Source organism: Eptesicus fuscus, chromosome 13, assembly GCF_027574615.1.
Source record: "Eptesicus fuscus isolate TK198812 chromosome 13, DD_ASM_mEF_20220401, whole genome shotgun sequence".
Classification (NCBI taxonomy): Eukaryota; Metazoa; Chordata; class Mammalia; order Chiroptera; family Vespertilionidae; genus Eptesicus; species Eptesicus fuscus.
Genome location: NC_072485.1, coordinates 12,358,446 through 12,382,987, shown reverse-complemented (window position 1 = coordinate 12,382,987; position 24,542 = coordinate 12,358,446). Strand labels below are relative to the sequence as shown.

The 24,542-nt window shown below is 42.1% G+C and overlaps 1 protein-coding gene across 6 annotated transcripts in view; it reads left to right on the top strand.

The window, feature by feature from the left end:
• Nucleotides 1-230: 230 nt before the first annotated feature.
• Nucleotides 231-24,542, top strand: part of CWF19L2 (CWF19 like cell cycle control factor 2) — a 95,567-nt gene continuing 71,255 nt past the window's right edge. For 3 of the 6 annotated variants that reach the window (XM_054725238.1, XM_054725239.1, XM_028131996.2), the window contains exons 1-6: nt 231-343; nt 1,888-1,998; nt 3,017-3,139; nt 7,457-7,567; nt 8,941-9,060; nt 20,581-20,674. In XM_054725238.1, coding sequence (XP_054581213.1) covers nt 251-343; nt 1,888-1,998; nt 3,017-3,139; nt 7,457-7,567; nt 8,941-9,060; nt 20,581-20,674 — 652 coding nt within the window. In that variant the 5' untranslated portion in view covers nt 231-250. The other 3 variants (XM_054725240.1, XM_054725241.1, XM_054725242.1) reach the window with 3 other exon arrangements.

The window sequence follows — 24,542 nt, the reverse complement described above, 5'->3', positions numbered from 1 at the left end:
CATTGATCCTAGCCAGGGGGACCCCAATAAGCGAAGGAGGGCAGTTCCTCAGGGCAGTCTTCCCGTCCCCCCTGAAACCCGGTGGCGGGGGGACCCGCCTGAACCACAGGGGCCACTCAGACCCGCGCATGCTCTCTCGGTGGAGCACGCCTGTTCCTTCCCAGGTAGGAAGTCCTGTTTGTTTATTAAATTACGACAGCCGTAAACTGAGACTTTGCGACGGCTTCCTAACTTTACGGCGTCAACAACTATGGCGGCTGCCGGGGGTCGATTTGAAAGTGCGAGGAGTATCGAAGAGCGTAAGGAGCAGACCCGGATCGCCAGGGCCGAGGTGTTGCGCCAGGTACTTCGGTTTTGGGGCTTTTAGAACCCTTTAGAGTTGAGGGAATGGAGGCCTCTGGGAGCTAAGGCCTGGCCCTCCTCCCACCCGAACTCCTCTCCCCGCCTCAGTGCCATCTATCTGGGCGGAAGGGGTTCTCCCTGTGGGATGCGCGCGAGCTTTTGGGCATCTCCCGTCTCCTCGGTGCGCTGGCTGGCTCCGGTTGCTCCTTTTCTTTCCAGGAAGCCCTGTTTCTGTCCTCTTGGGTTTCCTTACCTTTTACGTGGTTCTTCCTTGACATTTCTGGCACCCAGCCTGCGCCCTTTCCAGGGACTCCGCTGCTGGAGACGAGTCTCCCCGGCGTATTTCACAGCCCCCGCCCTCGCTCCTGCTGTGAAATGAAAATTTCCATGTTCAGGAACACATGTAAGACGCATTGGAGCAAATTGTGTTTGACCGTTTCATGCTGCCTTACTATTGGTATCAATTCCTGGCTTATTGTATACCCTTACTGATCCCAACGAGGGTTGACAGCAGAGACCCAGAAAATTTAGCTCCTGGAAAAAGGTTGAGGAACACTGTATTTCTCATCAAGATGGAGAGAATGGAGGAAGTAAATTGTATTGAATTATCTGAAAAGAGGTAAGAAATGTGGCAATGAAGGGGAGATCATCATAGAGTACAAGTGAGGGTTTTTATTTTTCTTTGTTTGGAGATAGAAGATTTTAAACGGATTTAAGTGCTCATGAGAAGGAGCAGGTAGAGGAAACAAGAGAAGGCATAATGACGACAGCCAGATTTGAAAGGGGTGGGGGGAGAAGAGTGGATGGTTAATATTGGACAAGTGAAAGGTCAGTGTTCTTTGGTTTCTGCATATGTAACATAATAGGAATAATAAAATATTTTTTACCCTTGTCTCTTGTATTTCAGGCAGTTTTTGGAGGGAGTAGTGTTTGTAAGCTCTGATAAATTTTATAATAGAGAGATACTTAGAGGTTGAGAAGGACAAGCCCAGCTTTGGAATTTGGGGAGAGAATCAAAGGGCAGGAACAACCTCCCAGGAAGAACTTACTTTATTTGACTGTTGTTGAAGGATGAATAGAAATTAGCAATCTGATCATTTGTTTTTAGAAAGATGATTCTTCCTTAAGTGTTTTGGGGTGGTGGGTAGAGGGCTATGGGCATTGCAGATAGAAGTTGGGAGGTCAGTCACTTATCAGTGACAGAAGTCTCAGGCAGTAGCACTTGGATGGTGAAGGGGAAAGAGATTCAAGCCAGACTTTAGGTTGGGAGCTTAAGGAAAGGGAGGGTCTAGACTAGGTCCCAGGATTCTGTCTTTGATTGGTAGCTCAATTCATTAGAAATTGGTAATTTGATTGGTAGTGTGGAAGGGGAGGTTTTTTTTACTAAAATGTTTCCTACATTTTGATAGAAGCAAATTCCTGGCAAGGGACAGTTGATTCATGAGAACATGAATGAAGATGAGAGAAGATTTTGTTTTACTTTTTTTATGAAAAGCAGTTGACTCTGTTAATTCCCCCCCCCCCCCCCCCCAACTTTCATTTTAGGCTAAAGCCAATTTTGAGAAGGAAGAAAGGCGTAAAGAACTTAAACGACTTCGGGGTGAGGACACATGGATGCTACCTGATGTGAATGAGCGGATTGAATGCTTCTCACAGGTGAATACTAATAGGTTTACTTGATGTAAACCTGTTACGTGTCTGACTTTTTTTGCATTTACTCAGTATTGGAGGAGCAGCTTTATAGACTATTTCAAAAGTTGCAGAATGAAGATCACATAGTGGGCATTACAGAATAGTTTTAGCTCTGGAAGAAATAAAATATTTTAATATTTTGGACATTATGACATTGGACAGATTTTGTTAGTTGAATTGACTGATAGAAAGCTTAACTTCAAATTTCTGACCCGCTTGTAGCAAGCTGATGCATTTTAAACTTAATGTCATGTCTTGTTTTGTTTTGTCTCAATACTTGTTTTCTCTTTCCATAATTTTAATTTATGCCATCTTGTTATATTTTAAATGGCCTAATAATCTACACTAATAAAAGAGTAAGATGCAAATTGACCGTACCTTTGCAACACCCACCAGCCAATCAGGAGTGAGTATGCAAATTAACCCAACAAAGATTGCGGGTTAATTTGCACATGCAAGCGCCCAGTGCCCCAGTCGCTCTGAGCCTCTGGGCAGCATGGGAAGGCAGAAAGGCGGCTCTGGAAAGGGGGCTCCAGGCTGGAGCGAAAAGGTGGCTCCAGCCAGAGCAAAGGCAGTGCTGGCAGCCAGGAGAAGGAAGGCCCATTCTTGCACGAATCTTCGTGCATCGGGCCTCTAGTCTTCTATAAATTCTTTGGGGCTATAGAAGGATATATGCATACATACATAGATATGTTTGCATATATATGTTTATTTGATTATATCTGTGAAATGAATCTGCAAATAAATTAAAACTTCACTTAGTTTTGATAAGATAGCTCTATGATTTATTAGTACTGCGTATATTATAGAAGCATGTTAAGGTTTCTTTGAATATTTTATTCATTTTGTCATGTTTCTTGTCTCATTTTCTGAAAAATTTAAAGATTTTTACAACATAGAATTTTTTCCCCTTAAAATACTTCCTTTTAAGGTAAGATAAAATTTAATTCCCTTCTTACTTTTTCAAAATGATTATTTATAGGAACACTCTGTGAAGAAAAAGAAGAAAAAAGACAAGCATTCAAAAAAAGTAAAGAAAGAGAAGAAAAAAAAGAGCAAGGAACAGAAGTATGAAAAAAACAATGAGTCATCTGATAGTTCATCAGTAAGTATATGCTAAAACTATTCAAGCATCTACTTGAGAAAATTTTCTTTAAAGAAATAATATATGGAAACTTAAAATATATGAGAAATTAAAAAAATAATACTAGTTAGGATATGAAAATGCCTGAGAAACATCTACTTGGAAATATTCAGGAGATAGAAAGGTAAGAAGAGGGAGATGAGATTTGGGAGTCATTGCTTATTGAAGCCATTAGGATAAAGGAATTGCCTAGGGAAACTGAAAAGAAAGAAGAACACCAGCACTGAGAAGCCAAGAAAGGACACTAAACAGAAGCAGTTGGAAAATTAGGAGAAGCAGAGGAGTACTGTACAAGTAAGGGAAAGGAGTTCCGAGGCATTGCGAGTCTTATCCCTATTTGTTTTTTCATAGAAATTAATATTTAAGTCCTTAAAGTAGAATATCCTATAAATAAAAGCCTAGGTGGCGTCGTGGGACGCCCTTGCGTGGCATCGCCACAAGATGGCTGCCACAGGATGGCCACCACAAGATGGCCGCCCTCACGTCATCACAAGATGGCCACCACAAGATGGCTGCCACAAGATGGCTGGCAGGGGAGGGCAGTTGGGGGTGAGATCAGGCCGGCAGGGGAGGGAAGTTGGGGGTGACCAGGCCTGCAGAGGAGGGCAGTTGGGTGTGACCAAGCCTATCTTACATGAGAATGAGGTGAGAAATACAACTGCATAGTGAGAAATACAACTGAATAGTTTTGTCAAGTAGCCAGTATATCCTCCTATATAATAAAGAGCTTATATGCAAATGGTTGTCACGCCCTCACGCTGTTACGCCATAACGGCTCAGACACAACACTGGGGAGGGAGGAATGGGGACCAGCCAGGCACAAATGAGCTCACAAGAGAGGAATGGGGACCAGCCAGGCTGCAGCCCAGGAGAGGGACAAGCTGCCTTCCCCGCGGTCCCAAGCATCAGTGACTGGGGCTGTGGCCTGGGAGGGGGACAAACTGCCTGCCTCACGGTCCTGGGCGCCAGCGGCTGCGCCTGCACCTGTGGCCCGGGAGAGGGACAAGCCGCCTGCTCCGTCTTCCCGGGTGCCAGCGCCTGTGGCTGCAGCCTGGGAAAGGGACAAGCTGCCCACCCTGCGGTCCCAGGCTCCTGCAGCTGCAGCCGGCCTGGGTGAAGCCGGCCCGGGTCCTGGGTGCCTGCAGCTGGCCAGAGGGAGGGAAGCTCAGGTCCCAGGTGCCTGCAACCGGCTGGAGGAGGAAATCCTGGGTCCCGGGTGTGGGGCGATGCGGAGGCGGTTAGGGGTGATCAGGCCAGCATGGGAGCAGTTAGGGACAATCAGGCCGGTAGGAGAGCAGTGAGGGGCAATCAGGCAGGCAGGCAGAGGTGGTTAGGTGCGATCAGGCAGGCAGGCTGGCAGGCAGAGGGTTAGGGGCGATCAGGCAGAAAGGCAGGCGGGCGGTTAGGAGCCAGCGGTCATGGATTGCGAGAGGCAGTTGGACATCCCCCGAGGGGTCCCGGGTTGGAGAGGGTGCAGGCCGGGCTGAAAGTTTGGAAACTTTCGTGCACCAGGCCTCTAGTTGGTATATAAAAATGCCATCGATTTCTGGGTGTTAATTTTGTATCCTGTTACGTTGCCAAATTCATTTATTAAATCTAGCAGGTTTTTGGTGGAGTCTTTAGGGTTTTCTATGTATAATATCATGTCATCTGCAATTAGTGAGAGTTTTACTTCCTCCTTTCCAATTTGGATGCCTTTTTTTTCTTGTCTGTTCGCTGTGGCTAGGACTTCTAGTACAATGTTGAAGAAGAGTGATGAAAGCATACATCCCTATCTTTTTCCTGTTCTTAGAGGAATTGGTTTTAGTTTTTGTCCATTGAGTGTGATGTTGACTGTAGGTTTGTCATATATGGCCTTTATTATGTTGAGGTATGATCCCTTTATTCCAGTGATGGCGAACCTATGACACGTGTGTCAGCACTGACACACGTAGCCATTTCTGATGACACGCAGCCGCTGAGGCGGCCGCATGCCGAGGATGAAACATTTGCGAAATAATGTTTTTTCCTCAAAGTGACACACTACCCGAGTTATGCTCAGTTTTTTGGCAAAGTTTGACACACCAAGCTCAAAAGGTTGCCCATCACTGTTTTATTCCAACTTTGCTGAGAGTTTTTAAGAAAAACAGGTGTTGTAATTTGTCGAATGCTTTTTCAGTGTCAGTTGATTTGATCATGTGATTTTTGTCTTCCAATTTTTTTATGTTAAACTCTCTTTTTAATGGTTAACACAAAGTGGTAAGAACCAGGTATTTCTAAACTGATTTGACAATATAAATATGAGTAGACCAGAAATATATTTATAGTGATTATCTTAAAACATTTTAACTATACACACACACACACACACACACACACACACTCTCTCTCTCTCTCTCTCTCTTCTCTCTCTCTCTGAGTGGCCAGATTATTATGACCACCTGACATTTGTAGGCAAATTAGCCGTACACTGCATCGTATGGGATATGGAAGCCGAAAGCCTTTCGAACACCTTTGCTGTCTGCAGTTACCAAGATAAAATGTCTCCAATTCACACAGGAACACAAGGATTGGACAGTCAAGCATTGGAAAAAAAGTCATGTGGTCCGATGAATCATGTTTCCAGTTGCATCATGCAGATGGCAGAATGAGAATTTGGCGGAAACAGCATGAAAGCATGCACCCCACATGCATGCATACAACCCTTCAAGCTGGTGGGGGCAGTGTTATGGTTTGGGGCATGTTTTCCTGGCATGATTTGGGCCCTTTAATTCGTGTGGAACAACGTATGAATAGCACAACATACCTAAGTATCGTTGCTGATCAAGTTCGTCCTATCATGTTGATGGCATATCCCAATGGAGATAGCTTCTTCCAATAAGCCATGCCACAGTGCTCGTATTGTGCAGAAGTGGTTTCAAGAACATGAGGGAGACTTTACCTTGCTTAGGTGGCCCCCACAATCACCAGATCTCAATCCAATTGAGCATTTGTGGGATGAAGTTAAAAGAGCCATCAGGCAGCTGGTTCCACAACCATCAAATCTCACAGAACTGGACAGAGCTATTCATCAGGCATGGTGTCAGATTCCTCGCATCACCTTTCCACATCTCGTGGAGTCAATGCCAAGAAGAATCGCTGCAGTATTGAAGGCAAAAGGTGGCCCAACGAAGTACTGATGGGGTGGTCATAATAATTGGCCACTCAGTGTATATGTAGTTCTGTGGTTTCTCTCTAAATCGAAAACAATACATAAATGAATGAATGAATAAATGAATAAAATCTGCTCTGCTTTGGGAAACAGTTGGCAGTTGAAATGCCAGAGACAAAAGTATGTTTGCACCATGTGGATTTTACCTTTTACAAGACATTTTTTCTGTTCTCTAGTTAGGTAGTTTTTAGAAACTTTGTGGAATGAAGGAATACTGGTTTCATTCAGGAAACCCACTTTTTCCTCGTTGGCTTCAGAGTTTCTCTGCTGTGTACTAAGAAGTGGTTTGCAGTGGGTGATTTCCAGGATCTTTCCTACACTTGAGTTGTACAGCTCTAAAGAATGGATTTTAGAGCCAGACAGACCTACGCTTCTATCCTGGTTTTCCTATTTGGATGCCATGTAACCTGGGAAAGTTATTTAATTTCTTATCTGTAAAACCAAAATAGTATTTCATGTCAGGTGGTTTTGAGGAGTCAACATGATAGCATATGTAAAAACACTTATTCTGGTACTTAACATAGAAGAGTTGATGGATATATTTGTTGAAAACAAAACCCAAAACCTATTGAGCACATAGGTGATGTTGACTAAATGCCACTTTGTTGATTTAACAATCTGTTATTTAAACTCAGTAAGCAAAATGCTTTCCAGCCTAGCTGTTAACTGAGATCTGTGCATTTTTAACATCTAGAAAACTCTCAACAGTTGAAACTTTGAGGCAAACTCATTTAGTTTGGTGTTTCCTTTGTTCCAGATGAGCAAAGATGTTAGTACCACTTGATGTGGGTAGGAACTGCAGTTCTGTGTTAAAGTGAGTTCTCTATTGAGTATTCTGATCTCTGTGTTCGGCTTTTCTTTGGCTTGCTAATATACTACTAAGAACTTAGAAGTGATTTGATTGGTGCTTCATGAGCACATTCCTAAATAGTTAACACGTTCTTCATATTTTCAATGTAATTGTTTAAAGGGGAATTATAGGATACGAATTTTCTCTAGGAAGTTGAATTTCTGCTATTTAACAGCATACAATTTTCATATGAAAATATGCAAATTTGAAAATTTACTTATATGCTAAATATTCTTAGAGCTCTGAAGAGGAGTGGGTTGAGGCTGTTCCACTCCAGACTTCTGTCAAGGAAAAGGCCTGGAAACTGAAAGGTGAAAAGTCAGAAAAAGAAGACAACCAAGGTATTCGGGTAAGCCATCTGATTTTAAACGAAGAAGTGTGAACTAGTAAGAATAGATTAATATTAAATGAAAGATGCTTATAATTTATTAGGTAGAAAAATTAGACTTTGAAAACCATATACTTTTATAAATACTTTTGGCAGTAATGCTGTTTGCTGAGCCTTTAGACTCCCCTCCTCCTCCTGTGAGAAAGTAAGTGCTTATCTCTGTTCTAGTTCCTCTAGAACCATGGTGGGCAAACTGCGGCTCGCGAGCCATATGCGGCTCTTTGGCCCCTTGAATGTGGCTCTTCCACAAAATACCACGGCCTGGGCGAGTCTTATTTTGAAGAAGTGGCGTTAGAAGAAGTTTAAGTTTAAAAAATTTGGCTCTCACAAGAAATTTCAATCGCTGTACTGTTGATATTTGGCTCTGTTGACTAATAAGTTTGCTGACCACTGCTCTAGAACAGTGGTTCTCAACCTTTCTAATGTCGCGACCCTTTAATACAGTTCCTCATGTTGTGGTGACCCCCAACCATAAAATTATTTTCGTTGCTACTTCATAACTGTAATTTTGCTACTGTTATGAATCGTAATGTAAATATCTGTGTTTTCCGATGGTCTTAGGCGACCCTGCTAGCGGTTCTCAATCTGTGGGTCGCGACCCACAGGGGTCGAGAACCGCTGCTGTAGAGCCTAAGATCTTTGGAAAACACAGATATTTACATTACGATTCATAACAGTAGCAAAATTACAGTTATGAAGTAGCAACGAAAATAATTTTATGGTTGGGGGTCACCACAACATGAGGAACTGTATTAAAGGGTCGCGACATTAGAAAGGTTGAGAACCACTGCTCTAGAAAGTTTCCTGCCTCTGGTTCTTGATAAGAGCAGGGGCACGTTCTCCTGTGTACTTGAGGCCTGTACTGTTACCTTTATCTGACCTTTCTACCGTGCATAGAGTTTCATCACAGTTTTCTTTTCCTTCTCCTCATGTCATAATTCTCATAGCAATACTTAGAATTGGCTAGTTCACAGATTTTGGGTTATTGTTCATTTGCGTGAGGAAGAATGCTATTGATGCACTATCAGCCACAGGGAAGAAAGAATGGTGAAAAGGAACTAATGTTGGAGTGTCTGTTGTGTGTCAGACTCTGATCTGGATGCCTTAAACTTGTTTTCTTGTTTATGCCTAAAACAGTCTTGAAAAGTAGGGGTTTTATTCTATTTTACAGGGGAGAGAATAAAGCTTAGAGAGACTAAGAAACTTGCTTTAAGTTAAATATTCATGTAGGATTTAATCTAGGTTCAGCTGCCTCCAAAGTGCCTACTCTTTTCTACTAAGTGTTTAGTATAAACTTTTAATTAATTTAGATCAAAATGACTTTTTTTATACAGAGGGATGAGTGGATGACTGTTGATTTTATGTCTGTTAAAACTGTGTCATCATCATCACTCAAAGCTGAAAAAGAAACAAAAAAGAAAATAGAGCAAGCAAAAACTCAAGCACTTGAACAGGTAAGATACTTAAAATACTTTAACTTTCTAATTTGCCTCAATAAACCAATAAAATATTTATAAGAATGCAGTTTTACTTTAAGATATTATTTTTTTGTGGTATTTTATAAAAAATTAGTGGTAACAACTGTGAATTATAAGTTCTTTTAAAATAAGTTTTCTGTAGGAAGTAAGTTTAAAAGTATACTAGATTTATAAATCTGGGCAATTTAGTTGAGTAATAATTGAGTTTGATTTATGGCTTGGATTCATAAGGATTTAGGGCTTGAACTGTGCTACCTGTGTGATCTGAAACCTTTCAGGTGAGAATTTATTTTAAAGTATTCTTGAGTTGGTAGTGCCTTGAAGTGCTTGGCAGAAGTAACCACCAGTCCTTTCTGGAGGAGGATCACACTGTCAATTTACACATCATATGTTTCCCAGAAATAAGTGCTATGGAATGTATGCTCACAATCTAAAATCATAAAATACATGAAAATACAAGGATTGACCATGAATAAGAGTTAATCTGAAACAATTAACAGCAGAAACCTTTATCTGTTGGAATATTGAAGAGCTTTATATAATAACAGGTACAGAAAATATGAGTGAAAGATTAGGAGACAGATTTGAGAATCAATAAGAGCTTATAGAAATAAAAATTATTACAGTTGAAATCAGAAAGTCAGTATGGTTAAACAACATATTGAATACAGCTGAAGAGAGAATTAGTGAAAAAGAGGAGTCTAAGAATTTACTTGGGGTGCAGCATAGAGGGACTAATAAAGGAAAAATATGAAAGAGTGATAATAAAAATGATCAGTGATTTTTTTTCCAGTTTAATTTTCATTCTGAAAATGTAGGTGTAGTTAATTATATTGACTGATAATTAAGCAGCTATCCATAAGGAACATTGGAAGCTAAGGGTTTTTGGAATATTTTGACTAAGGTCTGTAAAATGTCTTTATTTCTGAGTTAGACCTGAAGGAGTTGGGACTTTCTGCACAAAAAGAAAAAGGGATAGTATAATAGGGGGGTAATCAGTAAATAGTGGAGCAAGAAAGGGAAGCTGTGTGAAATCTAGAAGTTGATCTTACCCATTGACATTACATATGTACTTGTTTCTGAAATAATGCTGTGCTACTTAAGAGGATTGACATTCTGCTTTGCTAGTCTTTGTTGACTTGTGGTCTTACGTTTTGCTGATATTCAGGCCTGTTCTCCGTATCAAACAATAGAACAAATATTAATAGATTTAAATAGTGATTAGATTTTCTTAGAAATCTTACCTAATAAAAGAGAAACATGCAAATTAACCATCACTCTGCTACACCCACAGCCAATCAGAGTGAGTATGCAAATTAACCCAACAAAGATGGAGGTTAATTTGTATATGCAGGCGCACAGTGGCGTGAAACCTGCTATGAGGGGAAGCGGGGCAGCAGAGGGAGCTACTGGAGTGGTGCTTCTATTTCATCATTTTGTTATTGGCCTGTTCAGGTTTTCTGCTTCTTCCTGATTCAGTTTTGGGAGATTGTATTTTTCTAGGAATTTGTCTATTTCATCCACATTGTCCAGCTTGCTGGCATATAGTTGTTCCTAGTATTTTCCTTTGTATTTCTGTGGTGTCAGTGGTTACTTGTCTGCTTACATTTCTGATTTTATTTATTTGGTTCCTCTCTCTTTGTTTCTTGATGAGTCTGGCTAATGGCTCATCACTCTTGTTTATCCTTTCAAAGAACCAGCTCTTGGTTTCATTTGTGTTGCTTATTGTACCAATTTTCCAGATTTGAGTTTCAGGTTTTCTAAATTTACATGTCTTTTTCTTACAAATTCTTTTATAAACTTTCCTGATTTAATTAAAGCAGCTTGTATTGATCTCATTTGCTGTGTATTTTTTGTCTTTTGCATCTGTGTCATCTTTTTAATTTCTGTTGCTACTGCTGTAGTTAGAATGCCACTTTTTAGATGTATGTCTTCCCTCTCTGAGCCTCATTTATCTCATCCATACTGGAGTTGAGTTAGTATCTGTAGTGAACTGAGGACAGTCCCTGGAACTAAGAACCGTTTAAGGTTAGATATTATGGTTCAGTCTCTAAGTCACTCTTGCCTGGGCAATTACAATAATCTCTTTGTTTTTCAGCATCTTGCAGCTGATGTCAGGTTAATTTTTTCAAAGTACAGCTTTGATTATGGTATTCTTTTTAGAAGTCTTCAGGGATTCAGTTAAAGAAAATTTGTCTTTGCCATTTCTAATGTAAATTCTGATGGAACTAGCTCCACTAGTGGTATTTCATGCCACCCCTTTTTCTCATTCTGTCCTTGACAACATGGAGTAAATGATCTATTTTGAATTTGGAAAGAATACACTGGGCATACTTTGCTTAGTTCTGCCTTTCCTGCTTGTGGGACAGGCTCCCTACAGAGAACATGTAGGGATTGTTCAGTGCTGTCAATACTTGGGAAGTGTGCTGGGGTCAGTTAACAGGCCTATTTGGCTTTCACGGAAAGAAAAATTCTCTTCCAATTTAGCCTTTATCAACAATAAAGGTAATTTTCTTTTTTTTTAATCTTCTGTGCTTTTTATTGTAATTTTTAACTTGTTCAGGGCCTGGATGGAAATAAAAAAAGGTGCTGCAGTTTTTTTTTGTTCTCTTTTAAAACCCTCCCCAAAAGTTGCCTGCAAATACAGTCCAAACATATTAGTTTGAGCTCTTTCTCTTAAGTAATTTGTACCTCAACCAAACTAGGTTAATGACTTTCCTTCATTTCTCTGCAAATTCCTGTCTCTGAATTTTTATTCATCTGATTCTTTCTAAGTCAATTCCCTCTGTCTCTGAATGTCTACATCTTGTTTATCCTTCAGTATTCTATATAATGAAGAGCTAATATGCAAATGGTCATCACGCCCTCAGGTCATCACGCTTAATGCTCAGACACTCAACACTGGGGAGAGAGGAATGGGGACCAGCCAGGCACAAATGAGCTCGCGAGAGAGGAATAGGGACCAGCCAGGCTGCGGCCCGGGAGAGGGACAAGCCACGTGTCCCGTGGTCCCAGGTGCCTGCAGTTGCAACCCAGGCAAAGCTGCCTGCCCATGGTCCCCTGTGGCTGCGGCTGGCCCGGGTGAAGCCGGCCTGGGTCCTGGGTGCCTGCAACCAGCTGGAGGAGGGAATCCTGGGTCCTGGGTGCAGGGAGAGGCAGAGGCAGTTAGGGGAGATTAGGTCAGCAGGGAGCAGTTAGGGACGATCAGGCAGGCAGGTAGAGGTGGTTAGGGGCGATGAGGCAGGCAGAGGTGGGTAGGGGCAATCAGGCAGGCAGGCAGAGGTGGTTAGGGGCGATCAGGCAGGCAGGCAGGCAGGCAAGCGGTTAGGAGCCAGCAGTCCCAGATTGCGAGAGGCAGTTGGACATCCCCCGAGGGGTCCTAGATTGGAGAGGGTGCAGGCCAGGCTGAGGGACCCCTCTCCCGTGCACAAATTTCATGCACCAGGCCTCTAGTATACTATGAAATTCTTCCTATTTCTCTTGACTGATATCAATTTCTTCTTTCTTTATATTTCCATAGCACTGTATTTGCCTCTTTCTTTTATAATACTTGTAGTTTTCTATAATTTAATAGTCTTAATCCTATTTCCCTTCTGAGATTATAAGATTTTTGAGAATCTGTTTTGTTTATATTGTATCTTCCTTAGCAGCTAGTATAGAACTCTATAGATAGTAGGTGCTTTTTTATTTTTTGTACTTTTGAAATTGTAGAAGACTTATTCTTTTCCCCATGATTTTACCTTGTTGCTCTTTAAATCCCTGGATTTAGTTCTGAAGATCATAATCTGTAAGTAATTTTTTATTTTTGCTTCAGTAAGAATTCAGGTTGTTGTGTGCAGAAGTAAACCATTGAGACTAGTGACTGAGACTAGCCAATTATCAAATATCTGCACATCAGTTTGAGTGTGTTGATTTTTGCACGTCATCATATTCTTAACATTTAGCCCTAGCCTATGATGATGGCCTTAGCTGAAGCTTTGATGTGAAGCATGTTGATTTTATATCTCTTCTTGATTTTGAGGATATCATTTCTTTGGTTTTCTAGGCTAGTGTTTTTCAAAATGTGTATGGTGAAATTAATTTATTGCAGTCAGTATTTAACAATATAAGGTATCAGTATGTATTGCATGTACTAGTAATAAAGATACATTTTGTTTCCTTTGTTCTGGAGATAGACAGATGCGGCACACACACACAGTCTCCCTCCGGGTAAAAGGTCACAACAAAGTTTGAGAATCAGTGCTCATGATTGCGTCTGTGTCCTCTGGGCTTCTTATGCCCACATTGTGCTGTAGGTTATAGACCTGTAGCGCATACCTATAGACCCTGTCTAGCATTAATGAAATGCGTACCAACTTTTCAGTCTTCTTTTACAAGCAGGAGATCACCCCACCCCAGGCCTTGGCTTTGGTGGTGAGACTAGCTTCATTCTCCTGTTTTAGCAGGAGCACATTTAGTGTTTATCTTATACTAGTGGCCCGGTGCACGAAATTCATGCATGGGGGAGGTAGGAGGTGTCCCTCAGCTTGGCCTCCACCCTCTCTAATCTGGGACCCCTTGGGGGATGTCCGACTGCTGGTTTAGGCCTGATCTGGCCTAAACCAGCAGTCGGACATCCCTCTCGCAATCCGGGACTGCTGGCTCCTAACCACTCACCTGCCTGCCTGCCTGATCACCCCTAACCACTCTGCCTGCCGACCTGCTCGCCCCCAACTGCCCCCCTTGCCAGCCTGATTGCTCCCAACTGTCCCCCCCGCCCCCGACGGTCTGATTGCCCCCAACGTCCCCCCCTGCTGGCCTGCTCGCCCCAAACTGCCCCCTACCTACCTGCTAGCCCCCAACTCCCCCTCCGCCAGCCTGATAGTTCCCAACTGCCCCCCATGCTGGCCTGCTTGCCCCCAACTCCCCCCCCCCCCCCCCAGCCAGCCTGATAGTTCCCAACTGCCCCCATGCTGGCCTGCTTGCCCCCAACTGCCCCCCCCCCACCCGCCTGCTTGTCCCCAACTGCTCTCCCCTCCTGGCCTGATCGCCCCTAACTGCCTTTGCCTTGGCCCTGCCACCATGGCTTTGTCCGGGAGGATGTCGGAAGGTCTCCTGGAAGGTCTTCTGGTCTAATTAGCATATTACCCTTTTATTAGTATAGGTAAATTGAACTGAGGACTATCAGTTTCTGCTTGCACATAGAGCCCAGTGGACCTGTAGCTTCAGTTCTGCTTACTGCTTTGCATTTATGTTCTTTTCTAGGCCACAGAATTATTTATCTTGTTCTGAACTCAAGTGTGTTTTATATTTTGTGTCTCTTTTCTGTTTGTCCTGAGCAGGGAGGTTGTGATCATTGGCAGCTTAATGAGCCATCTTGACTAGAAGGCATGAGAGTGTTTTAGAGATGGATTTGTGTTGATATATTTTATTTTTATTTCATTCCTTTTAATCACTGTATAGTCTTTCTTGTCTGTGACATACTGTAAATAGCCATTTATTCTGGATGACTGTACATTTACATTGTTTGCTGTTTTTCACTACTACAAACAGTGCTAAATGAAGGTCCTTACATACATGGTGGGGCAAAAGTAGGTTTTGCAGTTGGGAATACTTGAAACACAGAGTTTATTCTTGTATTACTTATTTACTGATTATTGCATTTTCCATATGAACAATGTATTTTTTTCTCATGTATATGTGTGCAAATTTTGCTATGGTGAATATCTTAAAGTGAAGTTACTAAGTTATAAAGTATGTGAAAGGTACGGAGTGGGCTGGGATCGTGCACCTATGACATGAGGCTGTAATGTATCAAAAAAGCTTTTATTTCAGGCGCCTGGGTGCAGACGGGCTGAGTCAGTGGGGAGTGCAGGGAGGTAGAAGACTTTTATCAGCTATTGCTGGCGGCAAGCAGTTAGACTGACATAAGGGTCTGGTCTTTCGTTCCTCCCGCCACCAGGTGTCTTCTGGTTATCTGATCTATGGGGTACTCAAGGCTGCAAGCTTTCTACAAGATATCTGTTAAGCACAATAAGTTTTTCTCTGTCCTGTTTTATTCTCTTTAACCCTTTCAGTATGCACCCATCCTATATAATAAAACCCTAATATGCAAATGGACTGAACAGCGGAACGACTGGTTGCTATGATGTGCACTGACCACTAGGGGGCTGACGCTTAATGCAAGAGCTGCCTCCTGGTGGTCAGTGAACTCCCACAGGGGGAGTGCCACTCAACCAGAAGCTGGGCTCATGGCTGGCGAGCATAGTGGTGGTGGCAGGAGCCTCTCCTGCCTCCATGGCAGCGCTAAGGAACAGTGAGCCGAGCGGTAAGGAGCAGCGAGCAGGCAGGCGGGCAGGAGTGAGGGGTCCCAGACTGGGAGAGATATCCCGGGCTGCGAGAGGAATGTCCGACTGCCGGCTTAGGCCCGATCCCTGGGGGATATCGGACCTAAGCCGGCAGACAGACATCCTGCAAGGGATCCCGAACTGCGAGAGGGCGCAGGCTGGGCTGATGGACCCCTCACCCCCCAGTGCACCAATTTTGTGCACCGGGCCTCTAGTCTTTTATAAATACAGGCAGTCCTCAGGTTACATTGGAGATCTGTTCCTAAGGCGCGATATAACTTGATTTTCATCGTATGTCAGAACCCACCTACATAAGCACCTATGTCACTGACACGGAGCACATACACAGCAGTAATGAAGTGAAACAGTAAAAATAATTTAAAAGAAGGATAACAATTCCTGACCTTTACTTGCGGTAAATACTATCTAATAAAAAGGGAATATGCTAATTGACCCTCACTCCATCACAAAGATGGCTCCACCCACAGCTGAGGCCAAGTTCCCATGAGGAGCCTTAATGAGCAATCAGTAGGGGCCTGAGGCTACGCCCTCCCCCGCCCCTGTGGGGCTTGACATGACCTCAGGCCACGCCCCCCCCACCCAGGCAGGGCTTGACAGGGGACCTCAGGCCACACCCCGCACCCGGCAGGGCTTGACGGGGGAACCTCAAGATGTGCTTCCCGTCCTGGTGCTGGGCTAGCGGACCTCAGGCTGCTCCCCCCGCCCCAGCGCCAGGCCGGGGGACCTCAGGTCGCGCTCCCCCACCAGGTGGGGCTTGACAGGGGACCTCAGGCCGCGCCTCCCGCCCCAGCACCGCGCCAGGGGACCTCAGGCTGCGCCCCCCCTGCCTGGCTGGGCTTGACGGGTCCTCAGGCCATGCCCCCCACCTAGCGGTGCTTGATGGGGGACCTCAGGGTGCACCCCCAGTGCTGGGTTGGGGGAACTCAGGCTGCACCCCTGCCCAGTGGGGCTTGATGGCCCGCCTGGTGGGGCTTGATGGGGGACCTCAGGCCAAGCCCCCCACCCAGTGGGGCTTGACGGGATCTTGTCCTCTATCTGGCGGGGCTTGACGGAGGACCTCAAGTCATGCCCCCTGCCCCAGTCTGGGCTGGGGGACCTCAGGTCATTCCTCCCGTCCTGGCGCTGGGCCATGGGACCTGAGGCTACATCCCCTGCCCGGCAGGGCTTGACAAGGGTGGGACTGGCCGGGTCTGGATCTAGCCCAATGGCGGGGGGGGGGGGGGGGGGGCAGCCGGGTCTGGGTCTCACGCAATTTGAGGTGTATGTGGGTGGGTGGGGACTTGACTCTGGGTCCTGTGGTGAGCCCCAGACTCTGACAGGAGGAAGGTTTTCATATACATTTTACTAATTTTCTTTCATCTCTGACACTTCTATTATAGAGAAAGGGCAAATAGCAATATTAATTATTTCCTCTAATTAATCCCTTTTTAATGTGCACGAATTTTGTGCACTGGGTCACTAGTAAATAATAAAAAACATAAAGCGCATATGTACATACATCAAAATGATGGAACTTTTTTTTTATAAATACTGTAAATGGGAGATGGCAATGTAACCACGAAATGACATTAAGTCGAGTCCGACATAACCTGAGGACTGCGTGTACTTACAAAGAGATTACAATATTTTATACTGTCCAAACAGTGTATGCTCTTTTACTATACGAAGTATCTGTATTTTCAAACTTTAAAATTTTTGTCATGCTGATTAATAGGTCAGAGATGGTATATTAGTGTTTTATATGCATCTGATTACATTGAGGGACCTTTTTATGTTTTTTGGTCATTCAGATTTCTTATACTATGAACTGCTTGTTTATGTTTTTTGCTTATATTTTTCTTGAGTTTTCTTACTGTTATAGTAGTTCTTTATAATCCAGTCCTTTTTTATTTGTATATATTCAGATAGTACCTCATATTTTGTCTAGCCTGTTGTCATTTGTCCTCCTTAGTATGTAATTCCAGCCTTTTTTATCCTGTTGAGGAACTGATGTGTTTCTCTGAGTGTCTAGATGAGATCACTGGAAGAAATTCCTTGATTATAGATACTGTGAAATGTTGTCGCTGACATGACAGAATCTTTTTGGTGCAAAGAAGTACAACCCTTATGGTTGTGCTTATCCTTCTAAGTTAACTGTTAACTTAAATTTTGTCCTTTGAGATTCTGTACTTAAAAATAATTATCACCTGAGGATATGCTTATTGATTTTAGAGAGAGGGGAAGGGAGGGGGAGAGAGAGAGAGAGAGAGAGAGAGAGAGAGAGAGAGAGAGAGAGATTGATCTGAGAGAAAATATCCATCGGTTGCCTTCCATAGGTGTTCTAGCTATACAGGATGATGCTCCAACCAGCTGAGCCACACTGGCCAGGGCGATTCTGTACTTTCATTTTATTCATCATTTTAATTTTTGATAGTATAGTTGATCATATTACTAGAAACATTTAACTCTTTCCATTCTTCTTCATCTAACTGCCATTATTAATTCTAATAATTGCCACTATTATTTCTAGCATTTTCTGACCATCTAAGGCAAGCATTTCAAACTCAAAGGCTAACACAGGCCAAATAAACAAGGTTTAAGTTTATGTGGGCCGCAAAAAAACAAAAGCTTCAATTTTCATAGAAACATAGGTTTATTTCGATAGAGAATGCTGAATACAAAGGGCTAAAATAGATAAGTAATCGTTAACATAAAATAATAGAACATTTTAATAAAACTTAATATTTTTTCTTTAACATTAACTTATCAGACACTGAATAACTGCACAGATTAATAAGCCTATTTTTCTTGTTCCCCGAAAGTGAAATATTTCCTGTTGTGCACACCAAACACGTCAGTCCAAGACTAATAACGTGGTAATCAATTGCTAAAATATTCGCTGCTAGTATTAGTGGAGAGAAGTGGTGCGCCTTGCATGTAAGGCGCGTGAGGGAAATGAATGCAACATGATTATAGTAATCACTCATTAGCAAACGTTCTACTTCGTTATTAATAATATGTAAAACAGGATATTGTAAAAATTAAGTTACGAAACTTTTATTAAAATATTTCTTACTAGTACATACCGTTATATTGTCTGGGCCACAAAAATATTCCTTGTGGGCCACATGTGGCCTATGGGCTGTGAGTTTGACATACTTGATCTAAGGTGAGGTCAAGTTAAGAACCTCTAGTACTAGTATGTGGTTTTGAAGCACCTTTTACCTTCATCTCACTTACCTATATTGATATTGCTTAATTTTCTCTCCCCTTTCTCTAGACCAAAATTTCTTTGATGGCAAGGACTATGCCTGGCTTATTCATTACAGCCCCAGTGCCCAGACTAGTGTTGGGAACACAGGAGGCCCCAGAATTGTGACTAGACTACCAGCATCTCTTTCCTTATTTTTGCTACCATCTTCTGACTGGATTCCTACCTCTAATCTTTTTTTTTTAATTTAAATTTTTTATTGTTTAAAGTATTACATAAGTCTTCTTTTTTCCCCATTGACCTCTCTTTGGCCACCCCTCCCCCCCAGCACATACCCGACCCCTTCTCTCCTTCCCCCCACCCCCCCGCTGTGTCCATTGGTTATGCTCATATGCATGCATACAAGTCCTTTGCTTGATCTCTTACCCCCTCACCCCCCACCTTCCCTCTTAGGTTGGACAGTCTGTTCGATGCTTCTATGACTCTGGTTCTATTTTTGTTCATCAGTTTATATTGTTCATTATATTCTACAAATGAGTGAGACCATGTGATATTTATCTTTCTCTGACTGGCTTATTTCGCTCAGCATAATGCTCTGCAGTTCCATCCATGCTGTTGCAAATAGCAGTGTAGTATTCCATTGTGTAGATGTACCACAATTTTCTAATCCACTCATTTGCTGATGGGCACTTAGGCTGTTTCCAAATCTTAGCTATTTTAGATTGTGCTGCTATGAACATAGGGGTGCATATATCTTTTCTGATTGGTGTTTCTGTTTTCTTGGGATATATTCCTAGAAGTAGGATTACTGGGTCAAGTGGAATTTCCACTTTTAATTTTTGAGGAAACACCATATTGTTTTTTTTCCACGGTGGCTGCACTGGTCTGCATTCCCATTGGTAGTGCAAGAGGTTTCCTTTTTCTCTGCATCCTCGCCAGCACTTGTCATTTGTTGATTTGTTGATGATAGCCATTCTGACAGGTGTGAGATGCTACCTCTAATCTTGCTCTTCACTCTCTCCTCTGCTCTGAAATGAGTTTGTTCTTTGTGTAATACGAAGCCAGTGTCACCTTCATGGCTCACTGTTGCCCCAGCATAAAACCTTAATAGCAGTTTAAAATGGTTTATGTGGCCTCGTCACTGATTATTTTACAACCTAATCTCTTAACCATTGTTTGTTTATGCTTCTCAATTTCAGTCAGTCTGAATTACCTTAACTTCCCTCAAAGTGCTATATTTTCCCTTTTCTCTGGGGTTTTGTGAGCATGCTGTTGTTCCTTTTATCTGGAGTGTCTCTGTGCCTTTTCCTCCCACAAAAGAAAATTTGGCTTATTTCTGCTCTTCCTTCGTCTAAGATTGCACATGCTAACTTTCTAGGAAGTCTCTAATCCTTCATTGTGAAAGGTGTTTTAATTATGTGTGGCTTTAGTGCTCTGTATTTTTAGCTTCAAAGCATTTGTCACTTACTTGTTCATTGTCTGCATTCCTATTTTATAAGCTAGCAAGGGCAGAGTTAGGCATATTGATTGTTATATCGTCTGTTTCCAGCACAGTTGTAATTCATAGTAGGCTCTTTTTTTTTCATTCTCACCCAAGGATATGTTTTTATTGATTTTTAGAGGGAGGAAGGGGCAGAGAAAGAGGAGAGAGCGAGAGAATGAGAGAAACTTAGATGTAAGAGAAATACTGACCGGTTGCTTCCAATACATGCATTGGTCGGTGATCAAACCTGCAACATTTTGCTGTATAGGATGATGCTCCAACCAACTGAGCCACCCAATCAGGGCCAAAGGAGACATTTAATAGTAGCATTGGGTAAATGTTACTTTAGACATTATTTCCTGAAAGTTGCAGAAGACTGTCTTAAATATTTGTCCAAGGTTGCAACTGAGTCTCAGACATGTTATTTATGGTGGGATTATTTTTAAATTATGACCTCTGAAAATATTTTGTTTTAGTCCAGGCTGCTGGAAAGAGAATTGAATCCATACTGGAAGGATGGTGGGACAGGTCTTCCACCAGAAGACTGTACTGCATCATCAGTTACTAAAGGTATGTATATTTTTGTAATAGCCACACAGGCATTTCTTATAACTTGGTATTCCTGGGTTGATACAAAGTATGATTCTCTGAGGAAATAATAATGCTTTGGTTTGCTACATTCTATAACAAAATATAAAAAGTATTAAATTTCATGAAATAATGTGTAAATATTAAAGATGTGATTTCAGCCCAGCTGGTGTGAATTAGTGGTTGAGCATCAACCTATGAACTAGGAGGTCACGGTTCAATTCCTTGTCAGGGTACATGTCTGGGTAGTGGGCTCGATCCCCAGTGTGGGGTGTGCGGGAGGCAGCTGGTCAATGATTATCTCATAAAGCTTTTAAAGGGCCTTTCTTTCCTCCCCTTCATAACATGCTTTCAACACTTCCCTCTTCCATATTGTACTTACTTAGAAAGGAAAGATGACAGAAAACTATGTCTGTCAGAGGCTCAGATCCCAAAGTTGAAATTATTTTTAAAGAAATGATCTGCAGATTTTACTGCATATGCAGATCGTGTGGTCTTTTTGTTTAGACCATTGAGAGTTGAAATGGTTAGGCAACAAAAAGTTTATAAGTTTGGTATTGAGGTATGTAGAGGTCACATACTGTTATAGGTAAGGACTCAGACTTTGGAGTTAGGGTACTTGGGATTAGAACTTTGTATTTCCACTGACTAGTTTCATGAATTTGGGAAAATTTCCTGATCTCTCTGAGTCCATTTTATTCATGTGTAAGTACCTATCATATGGTTATTGTGTGGATTAAATGAGAAAATCTGTTAACATGGTATCTGGAATATAGTAAATACTCAGTAATGACAATGTCAAATAGTACTTTTCCTTACGATTAAATGTTCTGGGAAGATTTTATCAACAGTATTTTTGTAATGATTGAGGTGCCATATTTTTAATAATAATGAGTTAATCTTTATTTTTCTTTTTTTTGGACAAAATTAAGTGGAAAATATTTTTTTAAAACATTTTTTATTAATTTCAGAGAGGAAGGGAGATGGGAAAGAGAGATAGAAACATCAATGATGAGAGAGAATTATTGATCGGCTGCCTCCTGCACGCCCCCTACTGGGAATCGAGCCCTTAAGTGGAAAAATAAGTAAACTTTCAGTATCCATACAATTTATTTTAAATCATATTTTAGTAACGGGAATATCTGTACATTTTAAAGTTTACATGGCACATTTACATATCAGCTTATTTTTGTAGCAACCATGTGAAGATAGCAAAGTAGATGTTATTTAGTTTAGGGCACTAAAGCTTAAAGTGACCAGGTAATTTACTTCTAGTTCTGTGAGCAGTAGTAGAACCTAGGTTTCTGATTTCTAGTCCAGAGTTAGTTATTCTAGATTCTTCATTAGAAGACTATACTTGTTACTATGTAGTTAGTAGAAAACTAGCTTACAAAAACTTGCTTACAAAACTCTTCTGATATTTTCTGTTCTTATAGATTGTCTCCCTCTTTTTTTTGGATTCTCTTTTAGGATCTTTTGAGTTAGAAGAAATGTCAAAGGTGGTTTAAATCAGCTGCCTTTATATTACAGATAAAGAAACAAAGGTTTAAAGAAGTCAATGACTTGCTTACGATCTTTAAACTAGTTAGTAGCAGCAGCAAGACTAAAAATCTAGGTTCTCCTGATCTTTAGTTTATTGCTATTTTAATATTATCCCGTCCTCTAAGAAAAATGGGGAATGCAGCACAGATTCATCCTATCTAATAAAAGAGTAATGTGCAAATTAACCATCACTCTGCTACACCCACAAGCCACACCCACAAGCCATGCCCACAAGCCAATCAGGAGCAAATATGCAAATAAACCCAACCAAGATGGCTACAGCTACAGAGAGCAGGAGGGAGGCTTGGGTTTCCCTGGTAATGGAGGAAGACAAGCTTTCTGCCTGCCCTTGCCAGCCTAGGCCTCCACTCAGGGCTACAAAGTTTCAATGATAGAAGATACATAAATCCAAACAGAAATGGCGGCAGCCACGGAGCTGGAAAGAGCAGGAGGCTAGGGTTTCCCCCAGCAATGGAGGAAGCCAAGCTTTCTGCACACCCTGGCTGGCCCAGGCCTCTGCTTAAGGCTACAAAGTTTCAGTTATAGAAGATACATAAATCCCAACAGAAATGACTGCCGCCACGGAGCAAGCAGAAGGCTTGGCTCTGCTCCATGCTACAAAGTTTCAATTGTAGAAGATAAATAAACCCCAGATACCAGGGCCTCCTCTTGGGTCGCCAGGGGGCGTGGCTGGCCTGCAAACCACCACAGGCTCCTCGCCCAGGCATCCCCACGCCCCAAGGGAACCCCCACCCTGATCCAGGACACCCTTCAGGGCAAACCAGCTGGCCCCCACCCATGCACCAGGCCTCTATCCTATCTAATAAAAGAGTAATATGCAGATTGACCATCACTCCAACACACAAGATGGCTGCCCCCTTGTGGTCAAAGATCCTGCCCCCATGTGGACACAAGTTGGCCACCACAAGATGGCCAGCAGGGGAGGGCAGTTGGGAGAAACCAGGCCTGCAAGGGAGGGCAGTTGGGGGCGATCAAGCCTGCAGGGAAGGGCAGTTGGGAGGGACCCAGGCCTGCAGGTGAGAGTAGATGGGGGTGACCAGGCCTGCAGAGGAGGGCAGTTAGGGGCAAACAGGCTGGCAGGGGAGCAGATAGGCATCAATCAGGCTGGCAGGGGAGTGGTTAGGGGTGATCAGGCTGGCAGGCAGAAGCAGTTAGGGGCAATCAGGAAGGCAGGCAGGTGAGCAGTTGGGAGCCAGCAGTCCTGGATTGTGAGAGGGATGTCCGACTGCCCATTTAGGCCCGATTCCACCGGGATGGGGCCTAAACGGGCAGTGGGATATCCTTCGAGGGGTCCCAGATTGGAGCGGGTGCATGCTGGGCTGAGGGACTCCCCTCACCCCCGTGCACGAATTTCGTGCACCGGGCCTCTAGTTTGGTTATATTTGGTCTATAACAATATAACTTAATTATGATGGAAGCATACATTTTTCAGTCTCTTAATTTTTGACTTATAAAAATAGTTTCAGATACAGGTATATATTAAGTGCTGCATACCAATGAACTTATTATAATTATTGATATATTTTTATCTCAGCATAGAGGACAGGGGCTATGTCTTACATTTTTATTCCCAACTGTTTGCAACAAATTTTCATATTCATAGTAAATTTCACTAAATATTTGTTGGATTGAATTTCAAGATCGATGGTGCTACAAGTTGGTGTTTTTTATTTGCTTTTTAAATTCTGAATTTGGTAATTTTCTCTTGTTAAAATATTGTAATTTTGCCATCTCTAATCATAAGATTAATAAGACTATTGAAATAGAATATATAATCGACCGAAGGTGACATTACTGTAAAAATATTTCTAAAATTGTGGATTTGACTACTGACTGAATTGAATGAAAATTATTATTCCTGTTAGTTTTCATAATTGTCAACATAGAGGAATCAAAACAGTCTTACTTTTTCTCTGAGATTTTTTTTCCTCTGAAAACTAACTGTTCAGGAAGTTTTTATTGTGCCCATCAGTATTTTGTCAGTTTCACAAATAAATCTTTGGAATAAACAATTTAATTACATATTTGGGACATTAACATAAGTTTAATTACAAGAGGTTTCTCTTATCACTGTATAAATTGCAGAGTTAGACTAACTTTCTGAGTACATTGTTAATTTTGAGCTCATAGACTAGATAAATAAGAAAAGAAAGAGCAAGAGCAAAATAAACTTGAATAAAAAGTGAATCATTGAGTTAACTAGAGATCTAGGTTTTGAAGTACAAAGTATTTTAGACCTGTAAAGAAAGACCTGTTATCTTAGAATAGTAAAGATAAACTCAGATTT